Source organism: Pogona vitticeps, chromosome 2, assembly GCF_051106095.1.
Source record: "Pogona vitticeps strain Pit_001003342236 chromosome 2, PviZW2.1, whole genome shotgun sequence".
Classification (NCBI taxonomy): Eukaryota; Metazoa; Chordata; class Lepidosauria; order Squamata; family Agamidae; genus Pogona; species Pogona vitticeps.
The window spans coordinates 309,792,578-309,813,993 of NC_135784.1; the positions used below are offsets into that span (position 1 = coordinate 309,792,578).

Here is a 21,416-nt window from a genome sequence, read left to right on the forward strand (position 1 = left end):
TATATCTAAAAATGCCAAGAGTGAAAAAAAAAATTTAAAAAAAAAATCTTTTGCAGTTTGGGGAGGGATTGGGGAAGGCAAAGCATTTCTGATTTGTATATTAAAGCACAAACATCTGTCCTAGTGATGATATTCTAGGGAAGCACATTAGCATAAAATTTAACGATGTCAAATAAGTGGATGTGAAATAGGGACTGCGTAAAGCCACTATTTCCAAGCTTGACAGAAACATCACTGTTTAGAAATGCAAATGAAACCATTATGTTCAATAATTATATGAAAATATGAACAGTTCAGCATGTTTTCCAGCCCTGATGGCGGTTAATGGGATGTACGCTTATGTAAATAACTACTATTAAAGCTAATGCTGAAAAAAACTAATAAATTCACACTAAAGCAACTGATTTAGTACGCTTTTAAAGCCCAGCAGTGCTCACTTATTAGGAAGGAGTGCATTCTTATGTTTAGAACTCATCACTGCTACAAGTCACTGCAACTCCATCAATTACCCGGCATTAATGAAAATGGGACACATACAAAAAAAATTATTGCCTCTCAGCAGTTTTCCTTAAAGACAAAATACAGAGGTATTACCGTCATGGGGCCTGGAGGAGAACTTATCAGCAACATAATCTTTATGGCTTCAACTGCACTCCCTGCATTTTAACCCAGGGGCATATCCTGTGTCCCAAAAAAGATCCTGAAACTTAAAAAACACACCTGGAAGCTTTTAAAACTTTAACGTTGTTTCCTAAGATCTCATTCCAGGTCAGACCACCACCAAATAAAATAAAATGAAAACACAGGCAGAGATGATCTGCCAGGAGTGCCAGCACTGACCGAACCAATTAATCACAAGGGGCTGGCCCAACCCACACAATGCAGAAAATATTGAAGACTCTCAGTGGTGTTTAGTGGGTCCTTGGCTTGAGGGCTTCCTCTGTCTGGAGCTGAAACCCATATGAAGGGGTTTTTGACACAACAGGTCTCCAGCAATATGCTCAGTTAATCTTTTTTTTTCAAAAAAATGAATATCCTATTTTCAAACATCACTGGAGAAACAAGGGCTACCCATTCAGGACACAAACTTTCAAAGACAGTCACAACCTTGCTTGCTGCCACTTAAAGGGAGTGCACGGTTTCCTTTGCAGAATTCAGTAATGCATTGGAGCAGAATTTCTGCAACTGAAAACCGTAACATACCGTATTTTTCGCACCATAAGACGCAATTTTTTCCCACAAAACAGGGGGGTGGAAAGTCTGTGCGTCTTATGGAGCGAAGAAAACAGATTATATTTTCCTGTTTTCTTCTCCTAAAAAATTGGTGTGTCTTATGGAGCGAAAAATACGGTAAGAGATGTTCACTCAGCCTCTGGGAAAAGCAGATGCCGAAAATTCCTGAGCTACAGATGAGAAAGCCCACAACTTGAGTTCTTCTTCTACTACTACTACTTCTCCTCCTCCTGGACATTCTTAGAGCAAAACCTGTACCAGTTTTTTGTGTTGTGGCTTAACTATAATATAACTTTCATGTCAGTTCCACTGATTCAACTTATTATGCTAAACAACAGGATTTCAGCCATTATCTGTTGTGCACCAAATTACCTGACTCCGCTCTCAACAAATAATGCCAACACCTTGTAAATTGCAGCAATTTGCTACCAAAAGGTATGCAATTTATGCCACAAAACGAACAAGAGTTTGGCCAGTCTGTTAATAAAGTGAACTGTCAGCAAATTGCTTTTTTAGACGGCACAGTGGCAACAGTCATTAGGTGTGTTCAAAGTAAAGAGTAGCATAAATTTGTTTTTTTAAAAAAGTTTGAAGTTCTGCAACTGCTAACCCTAACCTACCACCCTTAGATTTCAATCAACATCACTACGTTTTGTTGTTACGTGACATCAAGTCACTTCTAACTTCTGACAACCCCATGAATTATCGACTTCCAAAAGATCTTACGACCAGCGGATCTGCTTTATTGTTGTTGTTTAGTTGTTAAATCATGTCCGACTCTTCCTGACCCCATGGACCAGAGCACGCCAGGCCCTCCTGTCTTCCACGGCCTCCCGGAGTTGGGTCAGATTCATATTCGTAGCTTCGATGACACTGTCCAACCATCTCATCCTCGAATTACTGACTTCCAAAAGACCTTACAACCAATAGATCTGCTTAGGTCTTACAAACGAAACCTCGCGGGCTACTTTTCGTGTACGTCCATCTCATGTCTCGGCTTCTTCTTTTGCTGCTGCCTTCAACTGATTTTCTTTTCCAGTGAGTCATGCATTCTCTTAACATGGCCAAAGTTCAACAGCCAAAGTTTAGCCACCTTTGCTTGTAGAAACCCAATCAAGTTTGAATTGAGAAGAAACCCCTTATTTGTCTTTCTGATGGTCCAGAATCTGTAAAGTTGTGCAACACCAAAAAAATCCATTTTTCTCATATTAGCTTTCTTCACTTAGCCTTCACCAATTTTCACATCCCTACATAATAACTAACAAAACCTAGTGTGGATGGTCTTGATCTCTAGTGAAAAACCTTTACTCTGAAGGATATTTTCTCATTCCATCGGACCTGCTTTATCAAGTCTCAGCCTTCTTCTGGTTTTTTTTCCCCTAGAGTCTCCATTAGGATCGAGGTTTAAATAGATGACCATTATAGGCTTTATATGGTCATAAGAGGAAAAATGACCTTTGAATTTAGTTATACATAGGTGCCTCAGGACTCAAAGATCTACTGAACAGTAGTCATCTTGCTCTCTCTGTTCCTGAAATCAGAAAAGCATGTTTTTTTTAAAAAATGCCAACTAGAAAACAGAACCATCCCTATCACATCACCGTTTACGCCTTCACAGATAAGTGGAGTTTTGCTCCAAGGACCAAACACAATTAAATGAGAAAACACGAAGGAAAAAAAAAGGAATATACAAAGGTAGTAGCAAAAATTTATCCATATGACATTACTGCACAGGTAGATGAGAAGACCAGTGTATTTGCAAGTCACATGGGAACCTAGAATATTGCAATGATCTCTTACTGCGATCGTAATTAAAATCAATACAAATTGATTGGGTAGGTCTTCGGTTGATAATAATCCATCCTCCCTGGACAAAGGGATTTACAGGAAAACATTCCAGCATTCATTGAACCATGCTCCGAATTGTCTGAATATTTCCAAATCAACTGTGCTTCCAGATGGACAAGTCTCTTAGCACTACAAATTAAAAAGCGCTTTGGAGCTATTCCACCCTTCCCCCTTTTTCAGCTATAAAGGAAGAAGTAACATGGACACACAGGCGGGTTATAAAATACATAAAACAGCCGCCCCTCTGCAAATATATCATAAACACTAGCGGTGAGACTTTCGTGTTTTAACAAAAGAGGGAAAAACATGATAGTGTTTTCGTGGGGGTATTTTGTTAATTCCCAAAAGACAACCTCTAAAGCAAGAACAATTGGTATAAACAAAAAAGGGGAACATGACAACTTCATGTTCTTTTATGTTTCCCTCTTTTGTTTCACCTTTCTTTCACCCTTTTGACATCAAATCACCTAATAAATGTTCCATGCAACAGCATCCTCAGTGCTATTGAAAAGATATGATGATGTGACAAACAAGGATTAAACAGTAGCCAATCAGAACATCCAGGAAAAGAGGAAGGAAATGCCAAAATCTCTCTTTTACTCTCTAACTTCTCATTCATCCTTTAGATTGCTTTTTGGGAGATATTTTTAAAGGTATCTGTAGCTTTTAGAGTGCTAGAAACAGGAAAGGAAACCCCAAAAGGAAAGAACCCAGAAGAGGCTTTATTTCATGTGAAACAAATGGAACTGTTAATGAAAAATATGAAAATAAAACAGACATGCCCCCAACGAACCAGAAATGAGAAATACCAAAATTTTCATAGTGCACATCCCTAATAAACACCTCAAATGTAAACATCTCAAGTCATGTTGACAGATGAGCTTAAAATTAAAAGGCACAGAGATAGGGGAGTGCAGCCAGCAAAATGTCTGTTCAATTATCTTACCTACTATCATTATCTGGAGTAAGCTGAGAAGACAGTTCTATTCTCTTTTCGCTCTGCAACCCTCGTCCCCCTCACCCAAAACAAACCATCAAAAGCTGAGAAATAAATCACAGCTTAAGACTAAAAGTGAAAATTCTGTATATTAAATGGCTTAATAATGCCTAAAAGTAAAATCTGAGAATCTACTCAGGAGTAACCCGCACCAAATTAAAGGGTGCTTAACACCCCCCCAGGTCAGTCTGCATAGGACTACAACCCATATTATATCTTGTCCATCAGGCAGCATCTGTAGAAAAGCATGTAGTAAATTGTTAGGCTGTCACGGGGAAGTGGACTTCATGCTTAGCTATCAGAAAGAGATGCTTGGCTCCCAAGCTCAGGAACAGCTACAGACCCTTGCAAGCAGTTCTGGCCGCCTTCTGCTTGCATTTTTGATATCCCTTAGGCCAGTCTTCCTCCACTACCTCGTGGAATTTTCTTTTTTACATGCGCACAACCCATCATCCCTTTTGACAACAGAAGACATAAGAACTAGGATCACGCTGCCATAAAGCATACTAATTAAGGATGACCCTCAGATCTCTCCCTCCCACCATCCTCATTGTTCTACTGGATGGCATTTGTTTTATTGAAACCTTTGGGAACCTTGGGAAAACAGTCTGTTGAACAGCACGCAAAGGCTACCGCCCACCGTGCTTTAAATATAGTCTTTAATTTTAAGCTTAAAAAAAAACATGTGCAGCCATGATGGCATCTGACAACCTTAGACTATTCAAGAGAAAGAATGCAATACAAAGCTGTGAAATTTTTGCGTCCTCTTTGCTTTTTAAAGCACAGACTCCAAGGAACGGAGTGAGAGGACAATCCAAAGAGTTTCTGCTCAGATTTTGGGGGGCTTTTGCCATGAACTTGAATACCATTATTAATAATATTTCTTTCCTAGGCTTTAGTATTAATTACATTCATGTTATCATTCTACCATTCTTCATATTAATAATAATTATAGCTGCACACTCTCTAAAGTCACTGTTTTCAGGCAAACTGAGCATTCTTCAAGGTAAAAAGAACCAGAATTCAGCATGAGACATCTTGTTGTTCCCTTTTCAGGAGAAGTACGAGCTGGGCATCACGGGGAGAGAACAAGTGGCTTTGGCACACACCAGACTCCAGAGAAGCATGCGCTATTTGTCAAAATATCACTGCTCTGTTTCAATAGTGAGACTCCCAACACCTCCATCTTCAAACGGCCCTCTGCTAAGTCTTTCTATTAGAGATGGGCACGAACCAGCATTTGGGCAATTTGGTGCAGTTCGTTTTCCAGCCAAACAGCTCAACCACAGTTTGGCACCTCACCCCCTCCGGTGGGTGCCCGTTCAGTGGCAGTGCCCAAAGATGGTGGGGTGGGGGCGCTGCCACTGAGTGGCCATCGCTGGAGGGGAGCAGGGCACAAAAGTGACGATCAGCTGCTCGGTTAGAAAACGAACTGAGCTGAACCACGAAGCGCTGGTTCATGCCCATCTCTCCTCTCTATCACCTGTATCTTTCCTCTTTGATTCCTCTTTCTTTTGCAGTTCCAGAGATCCAAGGGGCTCCTTTACACCAAGGGTCCCCATCCCCCGGTTCCGCAGCCCAGTACCAATCCGTGGGCTTCCTGAAACTGGGCCATGGAGACGGATCTCGACCCCTCGGACGCACGCACAGATGCACGGTGAGGGTGTTGCGCTTGCGGGTGGGTGTAGTGTGCATGTGCACGAGTGCAACACGCCCACCCACGAACGTGATAGAGCCCGCAACCCCCAACCGGTCTGCGGTCTCAAAAAGGTTGGTGACTGCTTCTTTACACAATACAAATGTAGAAGAGGTGGTGTCTTTGTTTAGACCGCTAAAAATCAAACATGCAGGGCAAGCTTTCAGGAATAAATTCACTTCTTTAGGCATAGTGCATAAAAATTATAAATGAATGAACGTCCCAAACAATGTCATGACAGAAGTCTGCTAAGCTTATTTTTTAGGTGAGCTCAGAGCTGGTTTCAACCAGTTGGGGAGTGGGTTGTATCTGAATGGGTCACCTCTGGTGTCACCTCTCTCTCTGTCATATTGCCTGTTTTGGAAATCAAGTTTCCTATCTGGCTATTTTTTTAGCCCACCATTATTCAACCCAGAACATCCTTTCCTTCTTCTCTTACTCCAAATCCCCCCCCACTCGTCATTCTTCTAGTCTCTTCTTCAGGTTCTGCATCATTGAGCAAAATGTAGGACTGAAAGGACATAGAAGGGGGGGGTTGTCCAGACTTAAACAATATTTTAAAAAGAAAGAAAGAAAAAGAACAAATGGAATCAGTAAAAAATGTGAATCAAGAAAGCTTTCACTTCATTAAATCCTATTAAAATTAATGCAATGGGTGCACGGCTCATTTCAGCAGGACTTAGTAAGATGCTTCAACTTTTTTCTGGATGGTGCCTTCGGAAAAGACAACTGGGGTCAGGGCAAACGTACAATGGGAGGGAAGCACAAAAGGCCAGCTAAGAAGACAGCGCGGCACCAGAAAGGTGATGCAACCTAATTTGTCCACCACTGCCTGGTTACAATTATTGTGATAAATGGTTTTCAAAAAGAAAAAGAAAAAGAAAGCAGGGGGTAACAATTGCTTCCACCAAATAAATCCTTTCCACTAAAAGGAAGAGAAAGGATTTAAAAAAAAAAAAAGTGTTCTGTCATCTGAATCACTGAAACTATTTTACAAGTGAAGGCCATTCTAAGGTTAAAAACAGTAAGACAAATTTGCTGCTGATTAATAATAAAGCCATTCATTTTATTCTTCAAATCTAAAGTAATTACAAGCCAGAGTATGGCAAATGGATTTAGCTGAAGCCATTATTACGTCAGGAAAATCCTTTAAAGAAGAACAGTAATTTAAAAGACTAAACTGAATAATGAACTCTCCTGAACAACAATTATTATGAGATTGATTTATTGAAAGTGCATTTAATCATGCAAGAAATGTTTAAAACTTTGCAAAATAGTTCAGAAAGGCAGCGACGCCAATTGCGGGGCTGGCCCAACGTGCTCATTACCGCCGAGGAGGCAGGAGCGACAGGGGAATTCATTTCAGTAGAAGCAATAAAGTATATCAATTTCTCTGAATCCACATTTCTAGTCAATTTGCTACAGTTCAGGCTCCAGCAATTAATGATCTCATTTACCACTTCTGCCTCCCATTTAGGAGACCTCAATCCTGGCCTCCTCTGGGGGTCCAAGTGTCAGCAGGCAGACCGTAAATTCAGACATGCAACCCAGAGGCACAGAAAAACAGCCCCGACGTGGGGGCCACTGCAAAATTCTCTTTGTGGATAATGTTCGCCCCATGGCACACGCCAGGTTGACGGCGTCTCCCCGTGTGCTCCAGGCAGCTTCAAATGCCTTCCCCAGTTAGATCATGCTCGTTTCTGAACAAGCACTAAACAATTTCCAGAACTAATGCGGAAACACTGTCTTATTAAAAAAATATCTATTGTGAAGCTGGTGGAAAGAGGCTTCAGCAACAAGCAGGTCCTTCCGAAAAAAATCAAGGCAAGACTTTTGTCTTTTGCTCCTTCTTCTTCCCCAACAACCTATCTGCCGTTCATCTAATTTATATGTTCAACATTGATCTCTGTCTTTGGTATAGAGGGTCGGTGGTAATAACAAGCCCCCGTTGATTTTTCCTTACTATGAAAATCCTAGGATGAGACAGTCCAAAATGAAAGAAGAGATAGTGCTGAAAGATGAGACTCCCAGGTTGGAAAGCACTCAGTCAGCTACTGGGGAAGAGCAAAGGACAAATACAAATAGCTCTGTGAATAATGAGGCAACTAGATTAAAGTCGAAAGGATGTCTGGTGGCTTATCTGCACAAAAGTGAAAGAAAAGTCCAAAGCTGTACAACACATACAACTGGAACATGAAACACGAGGAGTATGAATCAAGATAAACCAGAAACTGTAAAGCAAGAAATGGAAGGTATAAAAACTGCAGTCCTTTTCGTTAATGAACTAATAGGGACTGAAACTGGATATTTTCAGTCAAACAACTATTGGGGGGGGGACATACTCTGGAAATGACAAAGATAGTTCACCCTTTGAAATAAGGCGTCTTAACCACTACTCTAAAGAATCTATCAGCCTAACCCCAGATCATAATGGTCGGGACAGTCAGGAAAGCATTTGAGCCCAGCCACACTATCCTCTGCTAACTCTGCAAAGGTAGGAGATTTAATGAATCATGATATGCCGGAAAGGACTGTGGGACAATGAATGGAGTAAAAAAAAGAAGCACCTATAAATGTTAAAATAAAGAGAACAAATGATGCGGCCTTAGTAAAGCTGTTTGGTCCAAGTAAGGGAGGAAGTAATCCTTAAATGGCTCAGGCCTCATACAGCCACTGAACCACAGAGGTTTAGCGTTTTCACGTGTAAACTGACCACAGTAGTCCTTGCACTAATAGGACAGTATATAAATAAAATGAATGTGAGAAGAGGAGGAGGAAGAGGAAGGAGGAGGAAGAAGAAAAAGAAGAAGAACCAACACCAGCAGCACAATCAAGTGAGACTGGCAGAGCATAAAATTTAGGTCTTACGGTGTTCATGGTCTAGTCGATGGCACTAATAGGGGCCAGAGCCCTTGCCAGGACGTAAAAGCGGGCAGAGGGTCATGCTGCATTGCAAGACAGACTGCGCTGGATTGCCAGGCATTTATTTGCTGGTAGGGCTTTGAGGTTTAATCCCACAGAGCCAGCATTAAGGGCAAAGCGTCGTTCTTTATACGCACCCCCGTTAATCCCAGCTTCTGCAACTAAGAGCAATCCAATCTGCCTTTGTTCTCATAAGCATCCAGTTTTTCAAGAGTCCAGCTAAACCAAGTGAAATAAGATGCAAAGCGTCTTCAAAAGCATTTCTGGGCTTTGATAAATTTAAACACTTAACATTTTAATGCTGGGTCTTCTTCGATGTTACTTTTGGAGTTCATAAAATTTTCCAGATCCGTCCATTTTATATATATATATAGTCAAAATGCTGCCTATATGCTGTTGGGTATATATTTGACTGATGCTGTTGTTATGGTCAACCCTATAATGGCAGCATCCAGGCTTATATCAGGGATATACCTACAAAATATTCACACCTTGGCTGTCAAGTTCCAAGTGTTAAGGTTAACACACAAAGCACTGGACCATTTGGGACTCTACTATCTGGCAGAATGCCTCACCCCAAGATCTACCACCCATCCGGTCTGCACCTCCTTCATCAACCCTGAATGCTGCCTCAAGGTGGCCACTCCAAGGGAGGCCCGGAAGCCTCCAACTATTGACAGGGCCTTCTTAGTGGTGGCCACCTCATTAAGGAATTCACTACCAGAAGAGGAGCCTCTGGCCCCCACTCAGCCTCTGTCGTTCAGGAGACAAATAGAAACAATGGCAGTCTAAAGCAACAGGCTTAGGTTCTTGGATCCGATATTCTTCTGTTCCGTTACTTCCACAAGGCAAGGACCAAGACTGCTTAAACATACGACCCATTAAAGCTAAGACAACAGAAATTGCTTGGAAGCGGGGACAACACCGCATGACAATTGCGATCCATTAAACCCCTTGCCCCTCTTTGCTATCCTGATTAAAATTAGATCGCCTTCATTTATCTTTCCCGACATTCAGTGGCCTGTCAAAACCTTCTCTGGCATAAGTGAAAAATGGCAGCCAATCTTCCATTGAGAGCATGGCCTCTGAAGTACGCCCTTCTTTGCTTTCCATATTTTCAAGGAGATCTCTATTTAGTTTATCACACCTAATGCTTGAACATAGCTACAGACATACTGTGCTCTAGCTATACAGCGCACGGAGGATTCACCGATTTTTTTTGTTCGTTCTAGTCAACGAGACCCTCTTCTGCACAGGACAGCAGACCAGTCAAAAAAAGTGTGCTGGTTCAAGTACCCTCTGTGCGGTTTACGAGCCCAGCAAGCTGGGTACTCACTTTACCAACCTCGGAAGAATGGAAGGCTGAGTCAGTCTTGAGTTGGCTTCCTGGGATTGAACCCAGGGCCGTGAGCACAGTTTTGGTTGCAGTAGGGCTGTTTAACCACTGCGCCATGAGGCTCCTCAAAGGGGCACACGATCCGTAAGGCCCTTTTCCTCTCCATCTCAGCCAGTTAACGTCTGCCCCAGGCATATGACACAAGACCAAGCCATGAGTCCACATTCATAACGAATCATAACGAATATTTATACAACGCAAACTTGATGTCTAGAGCAATGCATTTCTTCCCCATATAAGCAAACCCAACATGCCCGAGATATGCCTTGGCATATATGTATATTAACATGTCATTCAAATACCCACAATCATCAGGAGCTACTGGCTCTGATGGGGACGTCTCAGAGGTGCCATTTCACCTGGCACCATAAACGAAGGTAGGTGGGAAAAGCATGGCAGAAGCCAGATCTCAACATCTCAGATTCTGAACTACGGACGGGGACTCGCATTGCAAGACTGACTGTGAAGTCGGGCTTAAGATGTACCAGTAATTTGACTCAGACTTGGCTCAGGGTTTTTTTCCCCCCAATGATGTGGACTCAAGAACCCACCCACCTTCTCATTTTTTTCTGGGAGGAAAAACTTATTTTTAATAAAGACTCAGACTCGGGCCTTAGCCCCAAAGAACTTGCCAACATTCCTGCTCTGAACTTCATAAAAATGCCAGGGGGCAAGGTGGGTGAACAGCCCCATATGCGCGCACATGTTGTTTCGAACATGTCCTGAACAGCTGTCATTCCCCATTCTGGCAGAACCCCCTCCCTAGCAACCCTCCCCAATCATTTGTATTCTAGTTTGATAAGTCATTTATACACTTCCTTGGCCACAGAACAGACTTCAAGAGATCCGAAATTAACTGATCGGAGGTAAGTGAAGGATTCTGAATCATTCATGTATGATGGATAAGTGTGCGCGTAGTTAAAATTATATTGTTTTAAATTATGTCCTTGTTTTATGTTTCTACTTTTTATAGAGTTTTATGTAGTGTAAAATCGCATGTATTAACCTTCTGCCTTCTTTCCCAGACTTCTCCTGAAAGAAGTGTTTTTGCTCGAATAGTCTCTCGCCCATAAAGGTAAAAAACAAAAACCCAAAGGGATATATTTCCTTCACGATAGCTCAGTAGCACTTATTAACATTAATGGAAGTTACGGACGTGGAAACACACCAAAGGAGAACGATCCCCACCCCATCCTCGGGCGAAGCGTGGGGGCCCACCTCACATCCATGCAAAATCCAAAGCCTCGGACCCTGAACTACAGAGGGAAGAGCCAGAGAAATGCAGCAAACGAACAAGTGCCTTCCAAGTTCTGCCCCTTGAGAAATTTTGGAGCTTGTACCCTGATGCCCAAAGTGTTTCCTGCAAAGCGTACTGTGTGACGCCGAGGCCTTTCCCATTCCAAAAGTCTCCCTCTCTCTCTTAACAGTACAGTGATGCCTCGCAAGATGAAAATAATTCATTCTGCGAGCCATTTCGTATTGCGAAAATTTCATCTTGCGAAGCGTGGTTTCCCATAGGAATGCATTGAAATTTAATTAATGCGTTCCTATTCGTCTTGCGAAGCACAGCCATAGAAAAAATGTTCTTGCGAGTCACCAAAAAAATCGCAAAATGCTTTCGCCTTGCAAATTTTTCATTGCGTGAGGCATTCGTCTTGCGAGGTATCACTGTACTGGTGGTATCGGGGGGGACAGGCAAAATGGGCCTTCAGTCCCATGCCTGATCCTTGCCAGGGTCATCCACAAGGGAGAGGTGCACCACGCCAAAGCCACCAGGTTCACTCAGTGGTCCGAGGGGAGGATCCCAAGAGAGCCACGCCACCAACAATGCCGGTGACCACCGAGTACCAACAGACCCAAGCAGAACGAGAGCCAGTCAGAGCCTCCTTTGACAGCAGCTGTCTCAGCCAGGTATGGAACTGCCGAAAACACGATTAAGGGAGGAAGGTTGGAGGAAGCAACCTATATTTTATCAACACACAATTTCCATTCTGTTGTTTTTAAGCTGACAAATATCTATTTCACGGCAAAGCAACATCCTGGGAACAGCTGGGTGGCAGTTTCGAGCACAAATGAGCCAGAAGTGCATGCTGACAAGTCACCTCTGATTGCTTCCGAATGGCAGCACATGGAGATTTATGCCCAGCTATAAATTAGGACAATTATTTCTCTCCGGTTTGCTTTTTTTTTTTTATTCCATGCAGCAAACTCTTGTGCTCGTTTTTCTCCCCCCTCCCCTTTCTTTCTTTCTTTTTGTTTTAACAAAAAGGATATCTTCCCTTTCTTTGATAATGAGTTCGTTCTGTTCTTCAAGTTGTCTGATCTTCTTCTCAAACGACTCCTGCTCCGCTTTCAGCCGCTCTTCTGTCACCTCTTTTTCCTCACTCACCCTGCAAGGATGAAAGAACACACGCGCCATCAGACAACGACGACAAGGCACGAACATGGGAACATGGCTTCTGATCAGGGCCAGCCTTAGGCACTGGGGCAACCCCTGCCTTGCCCAAGCTCATAGCAAGGCGCCAGCGGGGGAAGAGAGAGATTCAGAGTGCCTGATGCGTCGACTGCTCATTGGCACACCGCCTTTTTCATCTGCCAGCAAGTGCCTCTTTCTTTTTTTCCCATCCCCTCGCATTCTCCTCACCAGCCACCATGAGAACTAGGTCACTGTTGCTGCGGTTTGGCCAACAAGAAATGGAGGCTGGAGATGCAGAGACTCGACCAAGCCCACGGAGACCCCCCCAAAATCCAGCCAAGATGACTAAGAGCCCAATCCAAGAGCTACAAGGAGAACAAAAAAACCCCAAGAGTCATGATCTGTTGGTTGACCAGGACCATCTCTGGAACCAATGCTTGAAGAACTTCCTTCAGAGGACAGCCATGCGGGTCTGTGGCAGCCAAAAAAACATCCATCTGGAAGAAGCTTTTTATCCAGGGTGGACAAACCATCAATGTTTTTTTTTTAAAAAAAAATCAAATTGATCTAAATTATTATTTAAATTTTGAAAAACTGATTCTTTTTATGGAAATCATTTTTTAAAAAAAAATGTGGTTTTTTTTTAATGGAATTTAAATCCTGATTTAAATCAAATCCACCCTGCTTTTCTCTCTCACCATCAGCGTGAAAGGACGGGGGTCATACATGGTGTACACATGAGGGCACTCCCCGGAGCCCGCTCACACCTCAGCTCCCCATCTCCTCTCCCAACATCCTTCAGTGGTGGGCAGCCATAGCATCTTAAGCAGCTCTTTATAAGTAAGAAGCCACTTGTAAATCATTCCCTTTTTTTAAGTAAACACCGGCCAAAAATCCTCTGGCTTAGTGTAGCAAATCCCACGAGAGTATGCCCGCTGAATTGGGGGGGGGGGGAGAGTGGTCAGTAAACTCCTCAGTAAGTTCCATTGATTCAAATGGACCTACTCTAACTGCAAGTTATTATGCTAAAGTAATCTGAACCAACAGAGGAATTCACTCACCAAATCTTCCTTGATTGAGTTGCCTAACCCTAGGGTAACTGAGTATACTAAGCAACAGGAACTTAGCCAGTGTTTCTCTAAATTAATCAGTAACAGTTATGTGACACTACAAGTACCCTGGAGAAAAGGTAACTTTCCTACAGTCGGAGGTACAACATGTTATTTACTTTTTTTAGTTACAGGGATGTGTCCTGAGCGGTGGCTTGCCAACGCCTGCCCTGACGTCCGGATGAGGGAGGGGGAAAAAGTGGAATGTGCAACACAAGCCAGCAGCTTGTACCCTTTAGAATGTTTGAAAAGTAACTTATTTAGTTACTTTTGTGGAAAAAAGAAAGTTTTACTTTAAGCAAATGATAACAGGGCCAACTAGCTACTTCCTTTGGCGTGGAAACTATAAATACAGTTCTAGCTACAGTACACTGGAAAGTCAACAGCCCGGGCCAAATACAGAGGGATGACGGTGTGAAAATACAGATGCACCACGGAGAAACCTTCAGCTGATCGTCTGGTTATCAGGATCGGGGCTGGGAAAGAAGCCGTTGTTGCGAAGGAGATAAACCTTCAAAGACACAACAGCTCACAGGTAACCAAGAAGACAGCAGAGAAAATGGACATACACGCTTTGTCAGATTATGTCAGATTTATGTCAAGGCCTATCCAAGATCTGGTGGAGATTACTGTATCCTTTAATGCTTTACGCCTCGCGGTAGAAATGCCAAAAATGATTTCTGGGTCTGTCAGGCAGGAAATCACGGGACGTTCCAGCAAAAACTGGCTCGGTTGCCACCCTTTGTTTCTCTGCCTCTACATCCCTGACTCCCTGTCAGTTGTTCTCCCCTTCATCGAAGACGCTGTTCTGCAGGGCTCTTGTTATCTATTAGGATGACGGTGTCTCTCAAGGCAGAGGTGAGAGGTCTAAAGCCAATTTTTCCCCTCTAGGAACTGAAGCCGATGAAAGCAAAGTGAAAGCAACTCGCTCACGGATGCCTAGCTCGTGCTCCCCCTCAACCGAGGCACCTGAACTGGGGTCTCCCAGCCGTCCCTTTGCAAGAAAACCCAGCAAGTTCTCCTACTGCAGGGACAGACTTGGTGGGAACACATGCAGGGAAAGACATACTACGATGAGAAGAGGAAAACAAAGTACCCATTGGCAGCAAAGACATCATCCCCATGTTTTTGCAGAACAAGACACTCAATGTGGCTTAGCATCTCTCTGTTTCAAAGAGCATAGTACAGTATAGGGCATGGCCTTGCAGGATCAAACAAGAGTCCACCTAACCGGGAGGAAGCATGGCCCCTGGACCAAATCTAGCCCTTCAAAGAACAGAATGCAGCAATCCCCAAACTCATTTCCATGTGTGGGTGTGTATACACGTGTGTGTCTCTAAGAGCCCTCCAAAGCCCAAGGACAAGAATGGAGAAACTTCCTGGACCAGTGGTGGTTGAATCTAATCTTATTCGAGCTTCCTGGGACATAAACTTCATGCTGACTGTTGAAAATGTACATGCACGCCAGACTTCTCCCAGTCTCCCTTGGAAGCAACTGTAATGCAATAATCATTAAGGACCTAGGTGCGCACTGACACTCTTGACAGAAAACTCCACGGTGGTCCTTTTTCAAAAGAAAGTAAGAGCCACATTTTTCACCAAACTACACTCGGCTGCTGGTATTCCTCACAGCTGTTCCAAGTGCTCAGCTGCCTTCCGTAAGATGTTCCAACAAGGATGGAACAGAGCTGTTAGTGCCCAACACCAAACAGGCACCTTCCAGAGGAGTTGAGTGGTAGCCCGTATCACCCGCCCAGGATTGTAATCTGGAGGTTTAGACTTCTGCTCTACCAGCAGGTGAGTGGCAGAACCTTCCCATTACACACCTCTGCAGATAAAGTCTTCCAGCAAGGACAGGCCTGATGGGGTGGGAGATCTCCTAGATCTTGCAGGTCCTGGACCCTCGGGGACACAGAAGCCAGAGCCTGTGGATAATGAGGGTTCAGGAGCTGAGCTGGAGGTGGGATGACCGTCCAGCCCCCCCAGGGAGGAAGAGCCATGAAGGCCAAACCGAGTCCCCAGCTGGAGGGCTCACGAGTAAGGGATCGCCTCACGTGTGGACTCTTTCTTCCAAAATGATGAAGGAGCCAAGGGTTCTTCCCTTGCCACCCGAAGATCTGCAACTGTGCATTAAGTAGGGCTCCAAAAGCACAACTAGAACGCAACCTTCAGTTGGCTCTGGAAGGTCTGAAAGCAATGTGCCTGACAGTCTCTGCCTTCTTCCTGGGTGTCTGCTATGGTGAGTTCTTCGGTTTTTGCGTCTCCCTTTCCTAGGACTTTACCAGCCAGCCACTTCACCCGCCTCACCCCGTGTAGATCAGAACTCTTTCCCGAAGGAAGTCAAGCTTGGCTTCCTCCCTCTTCAGCTTCCAGGGGGTGGCCAAGACTGCTCTCAGGTTTAAAAACTGGTTTTAAAGCTGGCTTTTAAAATGGTTTTCTGATTTCAAAAACATGTTCATCTCTGTTATTCTATACTCCTTGGTGAGTCTGGTGGGCAGAAGAGTGATTTATAATTTTAATAAATACTTTTTTAAAAAAAAAAAAAGAAAATTTAAAACGGGTCAAGAAAGGCTGATCTAGCGTTCCCCAATTCTCTCTCTCTCTCTCTCTCTCTCTCTGTTTCCAAACTGTGGAGCAATGTCATAGGAACCAGCAATATACATGCCATTCGAAGCAATCCTAATTTCAGTTGCAGCCTTGAAGGCTAGCCAATGCCGATTCAAGGGGAGACACAGAGGATACAGACTTATGGGAGACACCTTCCATGCAAACATTGCACCCAGCCTTTGCATGGGAGGCTTTGGGAAAAGAAGATAAGACAATGCTCAGAAAGCAGGCATGAGCGAGTGGGAAGACGATTCTTGTTCCTTTGCATCCATCAATGGTGCAGAATTACGCATCTCTGGCCACATAAAGAGTTAACGACATCAAACACACCAGTCCCCTTATCTGACTGTATTGCCAACAGGTCTATAGCACTGGTTAAAAACGACCATTAGCGTGTGTGCCCAAATCCATTACGTTGTGTTATGCTTGAAAGGTTTCCAAGGGGGAATCTGCCTCACCGGCACGGTACCTCCACTTCATAACTAGAAAAGACATTCGATTTGATCCAGGAAGGCAAGTCTTACGCAATCTGCCCAAATACCACAGGAAACATTTGATCTGACTTGTTTTCCTTCTCTCTACATCTCTAGCACGTATAACTTGTAAACCACCAGGACACAAAATAATAACCTCTGCTTAGGAGAGCTTTTGGAGATGAAATCCAAGAAGCACTGTCCAGTCTACAAGGCATAAAACGAGGATCAGCCGGGACAAAGACACAGGTCTTCTGTTTCACGCCTAGAAATAGGGGGGGAAAACATGCCCGAGCTAGCTGCCTTGAAGATCCCTCTTTCCGCTCTTTCCAGATGAAAAAGAAAATTAGGGCAGGTTTTTTAAAAAGAGTGAATGAGGTGAGAAAAAGGAAAGCTTAACATCCCTATTACACTGAAGAGGGCCTTTTAATTATATCCATTAAAATATGATTAGGTTTAAAAATAAAAAGGAGAACCAAGTATAAGAAAGTGTTATGCTGATTTTACTTTTCAAAATTAACGTTGCTGCAACTGCCTATTTTAGTTCCAAGAAAGGTCAGGTAGAAATTGCAAGCAGCCATTCGGGTAAATGTGGAGTATGAGCTTCCCGGACTTTAAAATAACCTTGTTCCCATACAAGTGTTGAGTCACAACATGGACGAAATCATAAACTTAAAAATAAAGTTTGGCTTATTTAAATCCATTATCCAGCACATTTTTAATTTTTAAAATTAAAAATGTATACATTACTGAAGCAGCAACGTTTAGGTTGGCTTGGACATATTGTGAGAATGGCTGATGGTCGGATTCCAAAGGATCTCCTGTACGGAGAATCAGTGCAGGGAAATCACCCCAGGGAGAGACCACAGCTGCGATCCAAGGAGATCTGCAAGCTCAATCTGAAGGCCTTAGGAAGGGACCTCAACAGATGGGAAACCTTGACCTCTGAGTGCTCAGCCTGGAGGCAGGTGGTGCATCATGGCCTCTCCCAATTTGAAGAGACCGTTGTCCAGCAGGCCGAGGCCAAGAGGCAGTCCTGAAATCAGCTAAATCAGGGAGCTGGACAGGGGACAGATTGGATTTGTCTTCAGTGTGGAAGGGATTGTCACTCTCAAATTGGCCTTCTTAGCCACACTAGACGCTGTTCCAAGACCTCCATACAGAGCATGTTACCGTCGTCTCTTGAAACTGAAGGATGCCTAACCTTGCTAATTTTTAATCCATGTCTCTCTTCAAAACAACCTGGACTACATGAATTTAATACAAGCATCTATGTAAATATTTACATACACCAGTCACAACCCTGTTAGCAATCTACATGCATGTATGACATTGTGTCACTCAGTGCGACAAACTGCCGCTAACCGCCAGGAGCTTTGCGGCAATGTGGTTAAACTGCAGTACTGCAATCAAGGCTCTGCTCACAACCTGAGTTTAATCCCAATGGGATCAGGTAGCCAGCTCAAGGTTCACTCAGCCTTCCATCCTTTCAAGGTTCGTAAACTGAGTACCAATTCACTGGGGGCAGGCAATGTTTACCATGCAAAATTAAACTGTTAACCACCCAGAAAGTGTTTTAAGCACTATGGGGTGATATCTAAGCAGCACACTTTGCTAACTTATATGATGCTGGTCAGATGACTGAGCACATGCCTGCTGTGCAATTAGTTGCATGCTTTATAACATGACCAGCACTTTCTTTGCTAGCAACCATTTGCCACAGCAAAATACAGAATTTAACTGATGCATGTACAAAATATCCAAAACAATTTTGGCCACCAATTCTTGAAGCTGAACCCTGATTGTCTCTTGGATACACTGCTCACCTGGTTCGGAAATAACAAACTCTTGTTTTTGCTCTTCCAGGCCAAAGCTAGGAGAATGTAACCTCTGGTGAATATATCTGCTCACCTTTCTCTACATAAAATAAAGAAAAATGAAAGCTTCTGGGACTTTGGTGGACAAGCTGGTTTACAAATAAACTACCTTTTGCACAAGTGGCAGTTTTCTGTGGCTGATTTGCGTTGTATCATTTGAACAAAACAGAAATCACTGGTTTAACAGCGAATGGTAGGTCCCAATAAAGACCTTCTTTCAAGGACAGATAACAACATAAAAGGAGAGGAGAAATATTAGTAATTAGTCCTCAACTGTTCTTTCCTCTGAAGGTTAAAAAATGAGGTGGGTGGAAAACTGCTAAGCAAGTTTATCCTGTATAGGCTTTGATCTCCTCATATGATCTGCCTTTTATTGTAACTTAGTTACAGTTGGACCCCCATATCTGCAGGATCAATATCTGCTGATTCACTTTTCCACTGTCTGAAAATATTAAACATATTGAAAGAAAAATCCTAAAAATATATATTTCGAAAGACGAAGTTACCAGAACATGCCACTAGAGGGAGGCAGAGACTACACTACATACAGCATTCACTATTAAAATAGCATTCATTATACAGTACAGTGATGCCTCGTAAGACGAATGCCTCATGCAACAAAAAACTCGCAAAACGAAAGTGTTTTGCAATTTTTTTGGTGACTCGCAAGAGGAAGTTTTTCCCTTCTGTTTCTTTTAAATCGCACAACCATTAGTACTGCGCTTCGCAAGATGAAATTTTTGCAATACATGAGTCGCAGAATGAATGAATTTCATCTTGCAAGGCATCACAGTAATCTGCATTTTTCAGCATCCACAGGTGAGGGCTTGGAACCGATCCCTCGCAGATACGAGGGTCCTACTGTATAATATAAAAGTTTAAGTTCTGATGTACGCATTATATTCTTTCAGTGAACCATGCATTAAATAAATGCTCATGCACATATATGCAAATTACAATTAACTCAACAAGACGGGAATAACTCAACAAGACGGGAACAGAAAGAAGCGAACAGAAAAGGAATGACTGGATTGAACAGCCAAAATAGTAATCTCTCACATGGAAGCATGTTTGTCCTCCTATTTGCTTCAGAAATTACTAAAGACAGCAACGGAGAGTATCTGTCAGCCCTGGACATGTTGGGTAAACGAGTGAAAGCACACTCCCAATATCAGACTTGGAGCCTCTACCTCTGAAATAGACACAGTCCCGCAAACTGTGTCTGGAGACAAACTGTGCAGGAATGACTTCCGAGACAACCACAGTCCTATTCATGAGGTTACAGTTGCTGGGCTTCCTGAATGACATAGGAGGTCGTTATACAGAGGTGTAAACCATGGGAAGTTGGAAGTAGGAAACAGGAAGTCTAAGCAAGGGTGGGAAACCTGTGGATTGGAGACGTTTTAGCATAAAAGCAGTTGCGGCAAAGAACAGGCTTACAGACTCCTCTTCTTCCCATACTCTCTCTTCCGCTATAGTTCTCCCTACCGCTTTTTCCCTTTTCCCGTATTTTCTTCTTTTTCTGCCTTCCAAACCCTGCTCAGCTTGATCCGTAACCAGGATCTCCTCCCTTTTCCAAACTTCCTCGGAAAGGCTTGATTTTCTCATTCCCTCATTTCATGCTACTCGACCGGAATCCATCCATCATCTCCACACTAACCATATTTAGTGAGAGATGGCCATAATGATGCATAAGTAGATTTTAATAAAGACGTATGTTGGCTGTATTCTGATGACATATTGATTTCATTGCACTAGCTTCTTTACGTATATTCCATTGATTTGTTCCCTATTGATTTCATACAACTTTTACAACAAAGTGTGGTTATTGTAGCTCATTCATATTGGAGACACAATCTCCCCCAATAGGACAGTCACGCATCACCGCTTGCCATGGCCCAGACAGCAAAGAGAAATTGTAGGGTTGGGCAGGCACACCATTAGGGTGCACAGTTTCTTCACAAATTTACCCCACAATAATAACAGGGGCCTAGGAGAATTTAGCACCCTAGCTAGACTGAATATCTGAAAAACGTCATGCTAAACAGTCACAATATTCATCCCACAGCACAAGCTGCAGCTACACAAAAAAACTTCTTAACTGTTAGAGCAGTACGACAATGGACCCCATGATCTCAGGAGGTAGTGAGCACTCCAACACCAGAGGCCTTCGAGAGAAAACTGCACAGCCACCTGTTAGATCTGCTTTGATTGGGATTCCTGCCTTGAGCAGGGGGTTGGACTTGATGGCCTTAGGGGGACCTTCCAACTCCATTATTCTATCTATTCAAGATCATTTCAGAGTTCAGGACACATAATAATGGGCTCAAGCTACAGGAAACCGGGGCTAGGCTGAACATCGGGGGGGGGACTCTTAACTGTTAGAGCAGTACGACAATGGAACCAATGTCCTCGGGAGGTGGTGAATGCTCCAACACTGGAGGCCTTCAAGAGAAAATTTGGACCACTACCTGGCAAATATCCTTTGATTTGGATTCCTGTCTTCAGAAGGGGGTTGGACTCTATGACCTTGGCAGGCCCCATGATTCTAGGATTCTATGACAAGCTTCAGGGACAGTAGTGACAATGATCAGAGTCCAAAGAAGGTAGTCAGGTGACAAAGCAGGAACCAAGCATGGTACAAGTGTTCGACCCTTCTATTTTAGAGGAAACCATCTGCAGAACTTCCTCAGACAGTGGCCTAAGTGTCTTGCTGGACAAAGGGAGAGATCGCTCTTCTGTGCCCTCCCTGATAATACGTCGGCCAGCAAAAGGCCTAGTATTGCACTTTTAATAAACACGAACACTTACATTTCATAACAGAGTAATTGGAGGGAGAGCC

The 21,416-nt window shown here is 43.3% G+C and overlaps 1 protein-coding gene across 3 annotated transcripts in view; it reads right to left on the minus strand.

Moving 5' to 3' along the window:
* KIAA1328 (KIAA1328 ortholog) overlaps positions 1 to 21,416 on the minus strand; it is a 251,290-nt gene that overhangs the window by 212,342 nt on the left and 17,532 nt on the right. For 2 of the 3 annotated variants that reach the window (XM_020796440.3, XM_020796439.3), the window contains one exon: positions 12,367 to 12,482. In XM_020796440.3, coding sequence (XP_020652099.3) covers positions 12,367 to 12,482 — 116 coding nt within the window. Of the gene's footprint in view, positions 1 to 10,041; positions 12,483 to 21,416 lie in introns of all 3 variants that reach the window. The other variant, XM_078384168.1, reaches the window with a different exon arrangement.